Source organism: Bufo bufo, chromosome 1 (genome assembly GCF_905171765.1).
Source record: "Bufo bufo chromosome 1, aBufBuf1.1, whole genome shotgun sequence".
NCBI classification, from domain to species: Eukaryota; Metazoa; Chordata; class Amphibia; order Anura; family Bufonidae; genus Bufo; species Bufo bufo.
The window spans coordinates 240,806,575-240,823,592 of NC_053389.1; the positions used below are offsets into that span (position 1 = coordinate 240,806,575).

General features: G+C 44.5%; 1 protein-coding gene across 3 annotated transcripts; it reads left to right on the forward strand.

The window, feature by feature from the left end:
- Positions 1 to 161: 161 nt before the first annotated feature.
- Positions 162 to 16,177, forward strand: RECQL (RecQ like helicase). 3 transcript variants are annotated; one of them, XR_005779895.1, is made up of 16 exons: positions 162 to 332; positions 465 to 502; positions 1,917 to 2,114; positions 6,782 to 6,961; positions 10,741 to 10,847; positions 10,951 to 11,149; positions 11,221 to 11,387; positions 12,566 to 12,647; positions 12,734 to 12,882; positions 13,188 to 13,305; positions 14,100 to 14,238; positions 14,465 to 14,556; positions 14,676 to 14,895; positions 15,129 to 15,258; positions 15,729 to 15,979; positions 16,081 to 16,166. XR_005779895.1 is itself a non-coding variant. In XM_040437843.1 (15 exons), the coding sequence occupies exons 2-15, from the start codon at positions 481 to 483 to the stop codon at positions 15,906 to 15,908; spliced, it is 1,983 nt and encodes a 660-aa protein (XP_040293777.1). In that variant the 5' UTR covers positions 162 to 332; positions 465 to 480; the 3' UTR covers positions 15,909 to 16,177. The 3 variants fall into 3 exon arrangements, 2 of the variants coding, with proteins under 2 accessions (XP_040293777.1, XP_040293784.1); XM_040437843.1 differs by having other exon boundaries at positions 15,729 to 16,177; XM_040437850.1 differs by having other exon boundaries at positions 185 to 237; positions 15,729 to 16,177.
- The last annotated feature ends 841 nt before the right edge of the window (positions 16,178 to 17,018 follow it).

The following is a 17,018-nucleotide window of genomic DNA, read 5'->3' on the forward strand; positions in this document are numbered from 1 at the left end:
CAATCAGGACTCTTCGTCACAAACCCCTCCCATCGGCGGGAAGAGAGAATGCGTCGCAGCAGCCAATTGGAGATTGGAGCGGCTCTGTCAGACTGACCAATCAGGAGCGGCGGTTTTCGTGACGCGTAAATAGAGCGCGCTTTGTGTTGTGATTGGTCAGTATTAGAAAAGATGCCGGCTGCCCGCGGCTGCTGGAACCTGCGGGGAAGGGCTGTCATATTCTCCTGCTAACGGCCGGTGCAGATTAGGCTTCGTTGTCTGGGTCCTATCATACATTGTGCCCTTTAGTAATGGTTGCATCATCGACCTGATGGGAATCTCCTGGTAACTAGGTAGGACCACTGGTTGAGCACATTCCCCGTCACCCAGGAGTGCTCCTGGACCCCCACCCTGCCAGTGACAATGGGGGCAGAGCAGCTGCTTTCGGGCACGGTTTGCTGACTGCTTCTTTTCTGATTTCCTAGTGACGTATAGGTGAACATGGCGACTGGAGACCTGTCAGGTTTGTACCACTCCTCATGAGAATGTTGTTGGTCTTGTTCTCCATTCACACACAGAACTAAAGTCACCGTCCTGCTGGTGTCCTGTCTCCGTAGAGCAGTGCGTTATGAAAGTTATAGCGGTGGTCTCCCTTCAGTAAGTGCCATATATCATGTAGAGAAAGCTAATACAAGCCCCTTACTAATGTATTGTGATTATCCATATTGCTTCCTTTCACGACTGGATTCATTTTTCTATCACATTATACACTGCTTGTTTCTATGGTTACGACCACCCTGCAATCCATCAGTGGTCGTGCTTGCACAATATAGGAAAAAGCAGTAGCCTATGTTCGCTCCCATGGTCCCGGCCACCAGAGAGGCTGATGCTTTTTCCTATATTGTGCAAGCACAACCACCACTGATAGATTGCAGGGTGGTCGTAACCATGGAAACTCAGTGTATTATGTGATGGAAAAATGAATCCAGCCAGCAAAGGCAGCAATATGGATAATAACAATATATTAGTAATTGCCTTGTGTTAACTTTCTCTACATGATAAATGCTATTTGCTGAAGTGAGACAGACCTTTAAAGGCTTTTTTTTTTTTTATAGAAAATTCCAGAGTCTTCTGAGGCTACTTTCACACTTGCGGCAGAGGATTCCGGCAGGCAGTTCCATCGCCGGAACTGCCTGCCGGACCCGGCAAACGGATGCATTTGTGAGGCCGATCTGTCTGATAAATGCATTGCAATACCGCTGTCTCTCCGCTGTCATCCGGAGAAACGGATCCAATATATTTTTTTCTCACATTTTTAAAGGTCTGCGCATGCACGGACCGGAAGAACGGATCCGTCAACGCGGCAATTTTAATGCCAGATCCGGCACTAATACATTTCAATGGAAATTAATGCCGGATCCGGCATTCCGGCAGGTGTTCAGGATTTTACCCGCCCGTTGTGTCGCCATCTCCTCACATGACTGAATCAAAGAATAAGCCAGCGCAGTTTTGACTTTCACTTTAGGTATAAACATAGAAGAAAGCCTCATAGAGCGCAGTGCACTACGCATTTTATGTAGATGTGAAGATTTCTTTAAGGCCTCATACACACTGCCGTCGTTGGCCTGTGCCCGTGCTGCAGACCGCAAATTGTGGTCCACAATGCACCGGCACTGTCCATGTGCCTGCCACTTGAATGGGGTCCGCTATCCGCATCCGATGATCCGCACCAAAAAAAAGTAGTGCATGCACTACTTTTTTGCGGTGTGGAGGCACGGACAGGAAACCCACTGAGGCACTCCGTAGTGCTTCCACGGGGTTCCGCACCGCAACTTCCGGGTTGCAGACCCATTCAAGTGCATGAGGCCTAAAGCAGATTCACTTATGGAATGGATGACTAGACAGTTGGTGAATTTCCTTGCTTGTTCCCGCTCCAGCGCTTGTGGATGAACTGGAGAATGTGACCACAGAGCTGCAGGCCATAGAGGTCCAGGTCCAGGAGCTGCTGGAAAGACAGCAGGAGCTGATCCAGAGGAAGAGCGCGCTGAAGAAGAAAATCCAGAGGCTGTCGGAGGACGCAGAGGCCGGAACCAGCGCTGAGGCAGAGTCGTCCTCTGAGAACTGGAACAGACAAGGTGCGTCCTGTAGTCACATATTGGTGGGTGCGGGGTCTGTACAGGCAGTATTATGTGCTGGGTGACAATCCCTGTAAAAGCCGTGATGGCAGCCATGTTGGTCGTAACCCAGCTGTCTTACACTACTGAAGGGCAATGCTGCTTGTTATGCATCAGAATAGGAGAGCCCTGACTGTATAACATGACTGGTTTACTGATCTAAGAAAACTGGGTAATGACTATGGAGCTGTCGCCTAGCTATAGCCCTTAGAGCAAGGTTGCACAGCCCACGGGCTCCTCCTGGGCTGGCACGTTGATCTCACACCTGTGCAGTCAGCTGTGTCTTAGTATAAAGATGGCTGGTGCCAGCCTCTGCAGGCGCGTTCCTTTGCAGTGAAGAAGCATTGGTTTATACTGGCCTGACACACTAGGATGCTGGTCAGCGGTCTCCTCACCTCTGCACCATAGAGAACACAGGAGGTAGGGCAGGTCTGTGCCCACAGCCTGGGAGCACCAGTTGCTGGCACCTGTAGTAGCTACTCAGGAAGACGAGATCAGCCGCCATGCCCTGTAATTTGTGGCACCACATGGCACAGGTTGCTGTCTCATTGTCAGGAAGTTATGCTTGATAGGGATATATGCTGTTGCCTGAGCTTGTTAACCCTTATTGATCACAGATCATATTTCATATAGTTTTGACGTATTTGCTATGTCGATAAAGCCCTCGTGATACATAGACATGAAAGAGCACCAGCTTTACCCTAGAGCACGGAGACTGAGTGATGCTGATCTGAATGTGATGGGAGTCGATGGCTACACAAAGTCTACAGTCCTACGGGGCGCCAGTTGTCATGTGATGTCTTGTCCCAGATCATGATTTTTCAGCATGGCAGTATTCCTATACACCAGGGGTACACAACCTGTACTGCGGTCTGTGTCCCGAAAGGCATGGCGGTGAAAGCTCCAGACCAAACTGTTACCTGCCGGGTGTAGTCCTGAGAGGGGGGAGAGATTCTGTGTGGTGATCTGTGAATTCCTTTGTCATGCTCCACCCCTTGGGTATTCCAGTCTAAGAAATTGATGGTGTATTCTCAGGATAGACCAGGAGAATGTGGGTCCCTGGTTCCCTATTCAGTCCCCAAGGGAGCTGTCTCTGAACTACATGCACACTCTCCTCCTCTATGAGGGGCCAAACATGGAAGTAGTGGACCCCCCATTCACCTAATAGGTGGAAATCCCTGAAGATGTGTGACCTAGTATTTATAGGACATATTTATTTTTGCCCTAGGGAGTTGTATAATCTGACGGTGAATCGGACAAGAAAAAGTTGTGCACTTGTCACTGCAAAATGCAACGTAACATAAAAGAAGCAGGTTATAGAGCAGGAGAAGCAGAGCAGATATATAGGGGGGCATTTATCATGAGGAGAATATTGAAGTCCGTTTTGCTTGAGTCTGTGTTGGAGAACTTTATTCCATATTCATCACATGTCACAGGTTGTCTGATAAATGTGGCTTGTTCTTACACCCAACACTTCTTCTAGAGAAGCTCCTCCAGTTTTCCTATTTTTCCCTCCTAGAGTGAGATTGCGACTTTTAAAAAAAAAAGTCTCAATGAGAACTCTGGAGTGAAACTCATTAACATAGCTAACCACACCCACTTTGCCACCCAGATTACAGAACTGGAGTGAGTGGTGTAAAAAAAAAAAAATTTGCCCAAGCGAGTGTAGAAAGTTGCAAATGTGAGTGCAAAAAAGTCACAAAAGCTCTATTTTGCGGCTTTTTGACTTCTGGAGTGAAGTTACGATAAATCAGGGCCGTGGGTTTGTGGAAAAAGATTCAGTAAAGCCTGGAATTTATACACGTAAATCACTGCTTTTTTTTTTTTTTTTTTGCAGCCCTGTGAAAAGCCATCGGTACACATAGGCAGTATCAGTGACTGACAGCTATCTCTATGCACACTTATACACACAGTGCTATCAATCACTGATAAACCCTCCCTCCTGTACCAGTAGGTATTCACAAGAAGTAAATAAAAAGATATACATTGCAAGTTTTACTGAATCTTTTCCTAGTAAAATATATATCAAACTACGCCGCTCCTCCTGCGCTATAACATGGTGCTTTAAGATTGCACTGCATCTTGTGGTGAGAGGTCCTCTTTAACCTCTTAGGGACATATGACGTACCGGTATGTCATGATGCCCTGGTACTTAAGGACACATGACGGTGATCTGAACTGGGTGCCTGCTGAAATCAATCAGCAGGCACCCTGGGTCAATGCCGAGGGGGAGTCCTGTGACCCCACCCCCTACTCACTGTAGTATACGAACAGGCAATGCATTAAAATACAGATGTATTGTAATGCATTGCATAGGGGATCAGACCCCTAAAAGTGAACATCAGAAATAAAGTAAAGAAAAACAAAATGTTTTAAATAAAATTATTAAAGTAATCAAATTAATAAAGTAAAAAAAGAAGGAAAAAAACGCCCCTTTCCCCTTATTTTATAATAAAAAAACGGAAAAAACAAACACACACATATTAGGTATCCCCGCGTTCGTAATGACCGGCTCTATAAATATAAAAAAATTGAAAAAACTGTGTCACGTTACATCACAAAAAGTGCAATACCAAGTGATCAAAAAAGCGTATGCCCCCCAAAATAGTACTAGTCTAACCGTCACCTCATCCCGCAAAAAATGAGCCCCTACCTAAGACAATCGCCCAAAAAATAAACTATGGCTCAGAATATGGAGACACTAAAACATCATTTTTTTTGTGTTTCAAAAATGCTGGTATTGTGTAAAACTTAAAGGGGTTATCCCATCTTAGACAATGGGGGCATATCGCTAGGATATGCCCCCATTGTCTGATAGGTGCGGGTCCCACCGCTGGGACCTGCACCTACAAGGAGAAAGTGGAGGAGAGCGCACTGCGCATGCGCAACCGCCCTCCATTTCTATGGAGCCGCCGAAAATAGCCGAGCGCTGGCTCGGCTATTTCCATCGGCCCCATAGAAATGATTTGGAGCGGCAGCCGCGCATGCGCGGTGCCTGGTGGTGGACGGACCCCGGGAAACCCGAGGTCCTCCACCCACAACTCTTCCCGGCTCCGTTCTCCTTGTAGGTGCGAGTCCCAGAGGTGGGACCCGCACCTATCAGACAATGGGGGCATATGGGACAACCCCTTTAAGTAAATAAAAATAATACACATACCTGCTCTATAAAAATATCACATGACCTAACCCCTCAGATGAACACTGTAATTTTTTTTTTTTATAAAAACAGTTAAAAAAGCAAATTTTTTTTGTCGCCTTACATCACAAAAAGTGTAATAGCAAGCGATCAAAAAGTCATACGCACACTAAAATAGTGCCAATCAAATCTTTATCTCATACCGAAACAATTGAGCCCCAACACAAGACAGTCGCCCAAAAAATAAATAAAACTATGGCTTTCAGAATGTGGAGACACTAAAGAATAATTATTATTTTTTTAAATGCTTTGTTATGTAAAACTGAAACAAATAACCAAAAAAAAGTTGTCATAACTGTGCCAAAACAGCTATTTCTTGTTACCTTGCCTCACAAAAAGTGTAATATAGAGCAACCAAAAACATATATACTGTAAAATAGTACCAACAAAACTGCCACCCTATCCCGTAGTTTCCAAAATGGGGTCACTTTTTTGGAGTTTCTACTCTAGGGGTGCATCAGGGGGGCTTCAAATAGGACATGGTGTCAAAAAAACCGTCTATCAAAATCTACTTTCCAGAAACCGTATGGCATTCCTTTCCTTCTGCGCCCTGCCGTGTGCCCGTACAGCAGTTTACGACCACATATGGGGTGTTTCTGTAAACTACAGAATCAGGGCCATAAATATTGAGTTTGGTTTGGCTGTTAACCCTTGCTTTGTAACTGGAAAAAATGGATTCAAATGGAAAATCTTCCAAAAAAGTGAAATGTTGAAATGTGATCTCTATTTTCCATTAATTCTTGTGGAACACCTAAAGGGTTAACAAAGTTTGTAAAATCGGTTTTGAATACCTTGAGGGGTGTAGTTTGTAAAATAGTGTCATTTTTGGGTGGTTTCTATTATGTAAGCCTCACAAAGTGACTTCAGACCTGAACTGGTCCTGAAAAAGTGGGTTTTAGAAATTTTCTGAAAAATTTCAAGATTTGCTTCGAAACTTCTAAGCCTTGTCACGTCCCCAAAAAATAAAATGTCATTCCAAAAATGATCCAAGCATGAAGTAGACAGACATATGGGAAATGTAAAGTAATAACTATTTTTGGAGGTATTACTATCTATTATAAAAAAGAAATTAAAATTTGCTAATTTTTTTTTTAAAAAAAAGGTAAATTTTTATTAATAAAAATGAATGTTTTTGACTCCATTTTACCAGTGTCATGAAGTACAATATGTGACGAAAAAACAATCTCAGAATGGCCTGGATAAGTAAAAGCGTTTTAAGTTATCACCACTTAAAGTGACACTGGTCAGATTTGCAAAAAATGGCCTGGGCAGGAAGGTGAAATATGTCCGTGTCCTGAAGGGGTTAAAGAGATAATTGTATTGCTCATGGTCCCTACCATAACTTCTGCACACCAGAGGACGTGTACATGCATCCTGAACCTTTATATTGTGGAGTTGCTAGTGCTTTTCTTTTGTTATTGTCGTCTTCTAGACTTCTCATGGTCACAGAAGGTGAAGGAGGAGCTGCAGAATTCCTTCCAGCTTGATACCTTCCGGAACTTACAGCTCGAAACTATCAATGCCACAATGGCTGGCAAAGATGTTTTCCTGATTATGCCAACGGGTGGTGGAAAGAGTCTCTGCTACCAGTTACCGGCGGTATCCTCGAAAGGTGAGACCCCAAAGTCCTGCTGCTTACTGATGAAAATGAGCCTCTCCATCATGTCTGAGATGTCACTGACATAACACAATAAGGCCTGTATTACACCAGATCATCAGACAATCATTGGTCAGATGGCCAATTACACACATCAACTGTTGGTCTGATTGGACAGATATTGGTCAGATAATCTGTTGGTGTAAAACAGCCCTTACATTATGATCCGACATGAGACCACACACCTTATACTACAGTAACAGCTATTCCATCTATTACTGCTGACAACCAGCCTCTATATCATGTCTGAGAGGTTGTCACAGCCCCGCCCCCTGTTAATGACATCACTGAATATAATAGTAATATAATTACATTGTGATCAGACATGAGATCGACACACCTTATACTACAGTAACAGCTATTCCATCTATTACTGCTGACAACCAGCCTCTATATCATGTCTGAGAGGTTGTCACAGCCCCGCCCCCTGTTAATGACATCACTGAATATAATAGTAATATAATTACATTGTGATCAGACATGAGATCCACACACCTTATACTACAGTAACAGCTATTCCATCTATTACTGCTGACAACCAGCTTCTATATCATGTCTGAGAGGTTGTCACAGCCCCGCCCCCTGTTACTGACATCACTGAGTATAATAGTAATATAATTACATTGTGATCAGACATGAGATCCACACACCTTATACTACAGTAACAGCTATTCCATCTATTACTGCTGACAACCAGCCTCTATATCATGTCTGAGAGGTTGTCACAGCCCCGCCCCCGTTACTGACATCACTGAGTATAATAGTAATATAATTACACTATGATCAGACATGAGATCCACACACCTTATACTACAGTAACAGCTATTCCATCTATTACTGCTGACAACCAGCCTCTATATCATGTCTGAGAGGTTGTCACAGCCCCGCCTCCTATTACTGACATCACTGAATATAATAGTAATATAATTACATTGTGATCAGACATGAGATCCACACACCTTATACTACAGTAACATCTATTCCATCTATTACTGCTGACAACCAGCCTCTATATCATGTCTGGGAGGTTGTCACAGCCCCGCCCTCTGTTACAGTGAATACATAATATAATTTTGTGGGAGGTCCAGACCTGTATGTACACTCATTGTCAAAAATGTAATGCACCAAGAAGGCGCTGTTGGAATGGAATTAAACATTCTATATGTGAATGTAATGCTATATATAAGAGATTACAAAATTACAGATCTGAAATCTACTGAATTACACTGGCATAATGCTGTCAGTGCAATACAATAGATTTCTGGACTTTCTCTGGATCACACAGCATTATAAATCAGTATAATGCTGTGTGATCCTGTCAGAGGAGCACAGGTCAGAACAGGACCCCTCATTGACACATTCTGTTCCTCGCATACAACTCACTCGTGCGTGTCTGGCCTTAGTGTCCCTCATAGCACTACTAGGGGTGACCGACTGTCATATGCGATCGCTCCTCTGATCATCACACCAGCAGGTGGGGCAGTGTGTTGCTCCACAGCAAGGCAGGATTTGAGCACTCAGTACAAGGCCTCCATACTTGAACCCGATCATCATCTCCCAAACAGAACCTGACACCAAACTTCCTTCCTTCTGTTGAGCATCTGAGAAGGGTACAGGCAGAGACAAGGACGTGTAAGGAAAGTGTCACCTGTGTCGGGATGGTGGACAATGAAACTGTAGGAGCTACTCATGCTTGTCAGTGACTCAAACAATCCTCTCTACTGGTGGTCTGTCTGGTTTGTTTGTTCATCATGTGTGCATGCCCACACAGAACCAATGCCCCCTACACCTCTTAACAGCCTAGATGGCTAGCAGTTTGTTGAAATGATCATCCTGCTTCTCTCAGTCCAATGATGTGTTTCCTCTCAAAGTCTACAACTAGGCAAAATCTTTTTGAGTGCATCATACAGGCGTGTCTAACAGTTGGTGATCTCTCAGCAAGAGGTACACTACCCAAAAGAGGCTTCTGAGAGTCTTTTTATAGGGCAGCGGGGGAAGCACTTGTTCCTCTCTAATCGGACCACACCTGTAATCATTTACATATCTGTCTGAGACCTAACTGCATGCTAAGTTTTGCAGCAATTCGACATTCGTATTTAGTGGGCTTAATCAGGAAAGTATTGGGTGAGGGTCTTTTTGTCACCTACACTGCGTGCAGAATTATTAGGCAAATGAGTATTTTGACCACATCATCCTCTTTATGCATGTTGTCTTACTCCAAGCTGTATAGGCTCGAAAGCCTACTACCAATTAAGCATATTAGGTGATGTGCATCTCTGTAATGAGAAGGGGTGTGGTCTAATGACATCAACACCCTATATTAGGTGTGCATAATTATTAGGCAACTTCCTTTCCTTTGGCAAAATGGGTCAAAAGAAGGACTTGACAGGCTCAGAAAAGTCAAAAATAGTGAGATATCTTGCAGAGGGATGCAGCACTCTTAAAATTGCAAAGCTTCTGAAGCGTGATCATCGAACAATCAAGCGTTTCATTCAAAATAGTCAACAGGGTCGCAAGAAGCGTGTGGAAAAACCAAGGCGCAAAATAACTGCCCATGAACTGAGAAAAGTCAAGCGTGCAGCTGCCAAGATGCCACTTGCCACCAGTTTGGCCATATTTCAGAGCTGCAACATCACTGGTGTGCAACATCACAAGGTGTGCAATACCCAGAGACATGGCCAAGGTAAGAAAGGCTGAAAGACGACCACCACTGAACAAGACACACAAGCTGAAACGTCAAGACTGGGCCAAGAAATATCTCAAGACTGATTTTTCTAAGGTTTTATGGACTGATGAAATGAGAGTGAGTCTTGATGGGCCAGATGGATGGGCCCGTGGCTGGATTGGAAAAAGGGCAGAGAGCTCCAGTCCGACTCAGACGCCAGCAAGGTGGAGGTGGAGTACTGGTTTGGGCTGGTATCATCAAAGATGAGCTTGTGGGGCCTTTTCAGGTTGAGGATGGAGTCAAGCTCAACTCCCAGTCCTACTGCCAGTTTCTGGAAGACACCTTCTTCAAGCAGTGGTACAGGAAGAAGTCTGCATCCTTCAAGAAAAACATGATTTTCATGCAGGACAATGCTCCATCACACGCGTCCAAGTACTCCACAGCGTGGCTGTCAAGAAAGGGTATAAAAGAAGAAAATCTAATGACATGGCCTCCTTGTTCACCTGATCTGAACCCCATTGAGAACCTGTGGTCCATCATCAAATGTGAGATTTACAAGGAGGGAAAACAGTACACCTCTCTGAACAGTGTCTGGGAGGCTGTGGTTGCTGCTGCACGCAATTTTGATGGTGAACAGATCAAAACACTGACAGAATCCATGGATGGCAGGCTTTTGAGTGTCCTTGCAAAGAAAGGTGGCTATATTGGTCACTGATTTGTTTTTGTTTTGTTTTTGAATGTCAGAAATGTATATTTGTGAATGTTGAGATGTTATATTGGTTTCACTGGTAAAAATAAATAATTGAAATGGGTATATATTAGTTTTTTGTTAAGTTGCCTAATAATTATGCACAGTAATAGTCACCTGCACACACAGATATCCCCCTAAAATAGCTAAAACTAAAAACAAACTAAAAACTACTTCCAAAAATATTCAGCTTTGATATTAATGAGTTTTTTGGGTTCATGGAGAACATGGTTGTTGTTCAATAATAAAATTAATCCTCAAAAATACAACTTGCCTAATAATTCTGCACTCCCTGTACATTGTCCCCCATTTCTCTTTCAGGGTTCACACTGGTGATCTGTCCCCTGGTGTCTCTTATGGAGGATCAGCTCATGGTTCTCAAGCGCCTGGGAGTCTCGGGCACCAACCTCAATGCTGCGAGTGGTAAGGTCTGTATCCAAGATATGGGTTTGTCTGAGTGCACAGGTCCCTGGGAGGACATCATCCATGCAGAGCACTGCATATCTCATTACCTCTGTGTCTGCGCTGCAGGATCATGTCAAGTGGGTGCATGGGGAGATGATTGACAAGAATTCCCAACTGAAATTACTCTACGTAACTCCGGAAAAAATTGCAAAGAGCAAACTGTTCATGTCTCGGCTGGAAAAGGCGTATCAGGCAGGGCGGCTGGCTCGTATCGCCATTGACGAGGTTCACTGCTGCAGCCAGTGGGGACATGACTTCAGACCTGGTGAGCACACTATAAGCTCCCTGGAGCTCAGGATTGATGATGATGATCAGCATGTGACTGTCTCTCTCCAGATTATAAGACATTGGGCATCCTGAAGCGCCAGTTCCCCAATGCTCCGCTGATTGGACTGACCGCCACAGCCACCAGTCATGTTCTGAAGGACGCTCAGAAAATCCTCTGTGTGCAAAGGCCACTGACATTCACTGCCTCCTTCAATAGACCCAACCTGTTCTATGAGGTATGTCAGGTTTATTAGCTACAGGTTGTCTTGAAGATCAATCGTCCGTGCCAGGATATTGCGGAACTTCTCATCATTGCTGATGTCAATGGGTGTAATATATGGATACACAAAGTCCTCCAGAGTCTTCTCCTCTGTTAAATAGATCAGGGACCCCTCCCCTGCTGTTTGCTCCATACACCAGCTACCAATAAGTGAGGATGCAGTCACTATAAGGGTCCATTCACACGTCCGTGTGTGTTTTGCAAAACACGGACACCAGCAATGTGCGTTCCGCATTTTGCGGACCGCACATCGCCGGCACTTAATAGAAAATGCCTAATCTTGTCCGCAATTGCGGACAAGAATAGGACATGTTTTTTTTTTTTTTCGGGAACGGAATTGCGGACCCGGAAGTGCGGATCCGCAATTCCGTATCTGGGCAGCACATCGTGCAGCCCCATTGAAATGAATGGGTCCGCAATTCAGTTCCGCAAAAATGCGGAACAGAATTGCGGACATGTGAATGAACCCGAAGTCTCCTTTCACATCTCCATCGAAAGCTGCTTTCGGGGATTCGTCTCAGAATTCATTAAAATAGTGGAGAGAAGTGCTGCATGCATGTTCTCCTGAACAGAGGACTAACTATAGTCATTCTATTAGGGTCCATTCACACGTCCGCAAAATGGGTCCGCATTCGTTCCGCAATTTTGTGGAATGGGTGCAGACCCATTAATTTTCAATGGGCAAGGAATGTGCTGTCCGCATTTGCGGATCCGCACTTCTGCATCCGTGCTTCCGTTTCCTCAAAAAAATAGATGTCCTATTCTTGTCCGCAATTTGCGAATCCACAAAACACTTACGGACGTGTGAATGGACCCTTTGGGTTCTGTCAGGCTTAGTTTACTTCAGTTATAGGCCAAATCTAACACTTCACTTCTTTTTGTTCCTCTGCTCCTATAACGCAGCAGCAGAACGGAAATAATAAGCGCAGATATCAAAGCAGCCTAACACAGATATTGTACTCCCTAAATATCCATCATCTCCTGTACAACAAATAGGAAGTTACAGGCGCAAGGCCTGAGGCTGCACTAGTGAAATTCTGGTAACTCGGAAATCGGTGAGCTGCAGTTCGGGTGTGAATAGCCCTGCTCAATATACTGCTCTCAGATCACTGACCACGGGGCTTTGTCCTCCAGGTTCGTCAGAAACCGTCCTCCTCCAGCGACTTTATAGAGGACATCGTGAAGCTGATTAATGGCAGATACAAGGGGCAGTCAGGTGATGTGTGCAGGTCCCAGTGGCCCCTCATACAGTCTGCAGCCTCACACACAATTCCCTGATTGACGATTTTTATTCTTTTTCAGGAATTATTTACTGTTTTTCTCAGAAAGACTCGGAACAAGTTACAATTAGTTTGCAAAAATTAGGCATTCAAGCTGGAACCTATCATGCCAACATGGAAGCACGGGACAAGACCAAAGTCCACACGCTCTGGACTGAAAACAAGATCCAGGTGGGCTCACTTTCATATATCTGGACTCTCGTTACATTATCTGCCTCTAGAAAAGCTGGGTGATGGTGGCAGAACTGGCAGTCTGGGAAAGCTGGATGGCAGTTCCTTCTGAAGCAATTGGTTGTCACACAGTTTTTCCAGAGTCAGTTCTATATAGTTTGTGATTTTTGCTTTATGACTTGTAGGTGGCGCTGTTGTCTGCGCATCATTACTTACTGTAGTCCTAGAACTGCTGACGACTGATGTCATGTCGGGGGGTGCGTAAAATAATGTCCTCACTGACCGTGATGCTGTGTCTTCCTCAGGTTGTTGTGGCCACTGTGGCGTTTGGTATGGGAATCGATAAACCAGACGTACGATTTGTAATTCATCACACAATGAGTAAATCAATGGAAAACTATTACCAGGAGAGTGGACGAGCAGGTAACAAACCTGATGCTTATATCTATTACTGCTGACAACCAGCCTCTATATCATGTCTGAGAGGTTGTCACAGCCCCGCCCCCTGTTACTGACATCACTGAGTATAATAGTAATATAATTACATTGTGATCAGACATGAGATCCACACACCTTATACTACAGTAACAGCTATTCCATCTATTACTGCTGACAACCAGCCTCTATATCATGTCTGAGAGGTTGTCACAGCCCCGCCCCCTGTTACTGACATCACTGAATATAATAGTAATATAATTACATTGTGATCAGACATGAGATCCACACACCTTATACTACAGTAACATCTATTCCATCTATTACTGCTGACAACCAGCCTCTATATCATGTCTGAGAGGTTGTCACAGCCCCGCCCCCTGTTACTGACATCACTGAATATAATAGTAATATAATTACACTGTGATCAGACATGAGATCCACACCTTATACTACAGTAACAGCTATTCCATCTATTACTGCTGACAACCAGCCTCTATATCACGTCTGAGAGGTTGTCACAGCCCCGCCCCCTGTTACTGACATCACTGAATATAATAGTAATATAAATACACTGTGATCAGACATGAGATCCACACACCTTATACTACAGTAACATCTATTCCATCTATTACTGCTGACAACCAGCCTCTATATCATGTCTAAGAGGTTGTCACAACCCCGCCCCCTGTTACTGACATCACTGAGTATAATAGTAATATAGTTACATAGTCCCTCATATGGTTGTTACCCGCACACAGTGAGTGTATATATTTTCACAGGCCGGAATGACCAGCGGGCAGACTGTATATTATATTCGGGGTTCAGCGATATTTTCCGGATAAGTTCGATGGTCATTATGGAGAACGTTGGGCAGCAGAAGCTCTATGAGATGGTCCGATACTGCCAGGACTTAGAAAGGTCAGTTCTTGCAGTAAGGGATGGGAATGTATTAGAGGTGGGGGGAAGTATTGGCTCACCCATCACAGTGACATCATTGCTTCTTAAATAAGAAGACAACCAATATGGCTTCCATCCTTGCTCCCAAAGTTATTGTCGCCTACTGTAGACTTCTATGATTTGCCAGCAGTCATATAAGAGTCACAGTCAATGTTTCATGTGAGGCGTGTTCTCATGTCGTGTGCAGGTGCCGACGTGTCCTCATCGCTAAGCATTTTGATGAAGTCTGGGATTCAACGCAGTGTAATCAGATGTGCGATAACTGCCACAGCAAGAAGAGTAAGTCTGTGCGGGCCACTTATACCCCAAGGATGTGAATGAGCTTGTTTCATCACCACCAGCGAGGTTTGTATGTCGCCAGCGGGTCTGATCTCACCTTCCGTACATTACGTTTCCAGGCTGGGAAAAAGTTGACATCTTGGATTATGGCAGAGACATTGTGAAAATCCTGCGGCAAGCTGATCAGATGGATGAAAAGCTGACACCGCTGAAGCTCATCGACGCATGGACTGGAAAAGGTGCCTCCAAGCTGCGTGTTGCCCAAGTCCTACCCCCAAAACTGCCCCGCACCGAGCTGGAGAGAATCATTTCCCACTTGCTGCTTCAGAAATACATCAGGTAAGGAAAACCCTACCAGTGTGCATAGGCTCAGTCCGCTGCTGTGTTTACTTAGTCACTGTAGCAAACCCTCAGCTGTGAGAAGTAGAATGTAAACTACAACAGCAAGCAGAGTTCATGAACATAGTGGGGAATTAAAACACAAAGCTACAGCGTTATCCATCAATGTTATTTCTATTGGACTGGCCCTTTAATTCTGTTGTATCAGGATGGTCAATATATTCTCTCCTCAGGGAAGATTTCAGCTTCACTGCTTATGCCACGATATCCTACATCAAAGAGGGCCCCAAAGCGAGCGCACTGCAGAGCGAGGAACACTCAATCCTCATCCACATGAGAAGTGCAGGAAACGCCGCGACTAAGGTGACAAGCATTGTGCTATCCCTCTGCCCGCGCTATTACGTTCTCTTGGTGAGGTCAAATCTACCAGGGGTCACACTGGTATGTAGAGCATGTATTCTCCCGACTGAAAATAACTGGATGAACTCCAGTGTGTGAGATTGGGAGATCCAAGCATGAGCTCAAGGATGATGGGAGTGATTTTGTCCAGCGTACGGATCAAACTCGTTCCATCTTAATGATGTTAAAAATTCCAGTGGCTTCTGCCACTTTACTGCAGTATGTTTCGACCTTGGCACTAATATTGGAGCTATGATCGAAATGCGTTGACTGTAATTAACATATTTAAGATGGAATGGTTGGGTAACACTGCTGGAGCGTGGTTCAGGCTGACCAGCTGTTTGTGTCTGCATCTTCTATATAGTGATATATCACGTATGATTTTAGAAGTTTATCGTCTGTATCATTCATTTTGTATTTTGTGTCCTCAAAAGGTAAAATCTCCCAAGTTTTCATCATTGAAGGAGTCTAACTCGACGCACAATAGCCCGGCAAGTACCACAAAGTCACAGCCGAAAAAGGGAGGCGGCGAGCTCAAGCGTCCTCCTCCACCAAGCAGCCCCAAGGCCAAGAAGAGTCGCAGGTCCCCTGACGCTTCCATTGTCATAGACTAATGCCTTTGTAACAAGGCACCCCTCTTCACTATGGGGGTTCAGCTGGTGTCACCATGATCTCTAATGACATAGTGAGTACATTTATACTTACTAAATAGCCCAAAGTGCCGGTCAGGAGCTTGCAGTCACGTGAGGCGCTGTGGGGCTCTGTACATGCTGCATCTTATCTTAGGAATCACCGCACGATCCTGTGCTCAGTCCAGCAGAACTTTCAGCCCGTGACTGGCACATGGAGGAGGAGAGGGCACAGTCCCCTGATGGATGAACACACAAACCACGCTGTATGATGATTTGTATTTGTAATGGTCCTCTACGGATTCAGCTGCCATCTCAGGGTCCTTCCAATGTTTTTAATTCGTTTTATTGAACGAATGAAGTACACAAGTTATACAAAGTACACACGAAATAGCATGCACAACCAAAACAAGTCGTACTATGTCAAGATATGTTCACATTATAGTTAAACAATGTTTCTACATAATATTTGTATCATTGTATTATACAAGATCATAATCGCTGAGATATGGCAGCAAGAGAGTCAGTTAACAATGGACTGCGGGGAAGAGCACCACATTCCCCATATTTGCAAGAACTTGGAGGCACAACCCCTATTCTTATATACACTGCTCAAAAAAATAAAGGGAACACAAAAATAACACATCCTAGATCTGAGTTAATTAAATATTCTTCTGAAATACTTTGTTCTTTACATAGTTGAATGTGCTGACAACAAAATCACACAAAAATTAAAAAATGGAAATCAAATTTTTTAACCCATTGAGGTCTGGATTTGGAGTCACTCAAAATCAAAGTGGAAAAACACACTACAGGCTGATCCAACTTTGATGTAATGTCCTTAAAACAAGTCAAAATGAGGCTCAGTAGTGTGTGTGGCCTCCACGTGCCTGTATGACCTCCCTACAACGCCTGTGCATGCTCCTGATGAGGTGGCGGACGGTCTCCTGAGGGATCTCCTCCCAGACCTGGACTAAAGCATCTGCCAACTCCTGGACAGTCTGTGGTGCAACGTGACGTTGGTGGATAGAGCGAGACATGATGTCCCAGATGTGCTCAATTGGATTCAGGTCTGGGGAACGGGCGGGCCAGTCC

Coding starts and splice junctions, on each gene's coding strand:
- RECQL (XM_040437843.1), top strand. CDS start 481: ATGGCGACTGGAGACCTGTCAG. Junction 503..1,916: donor GGCGACTGGAGACCTGTCAG/GTTTGTACCACT, acceptor TTCCCGCTCCAG/CGCTTGTGGATGAACTGGAG. Junction 10,848..10,950: donor TCAATGCTGCGAGTGGTAAG/GTCTGTATCCAA, acceptor TCTGCGCTGCAG/GATCATGTCAAGTGGGTGCA.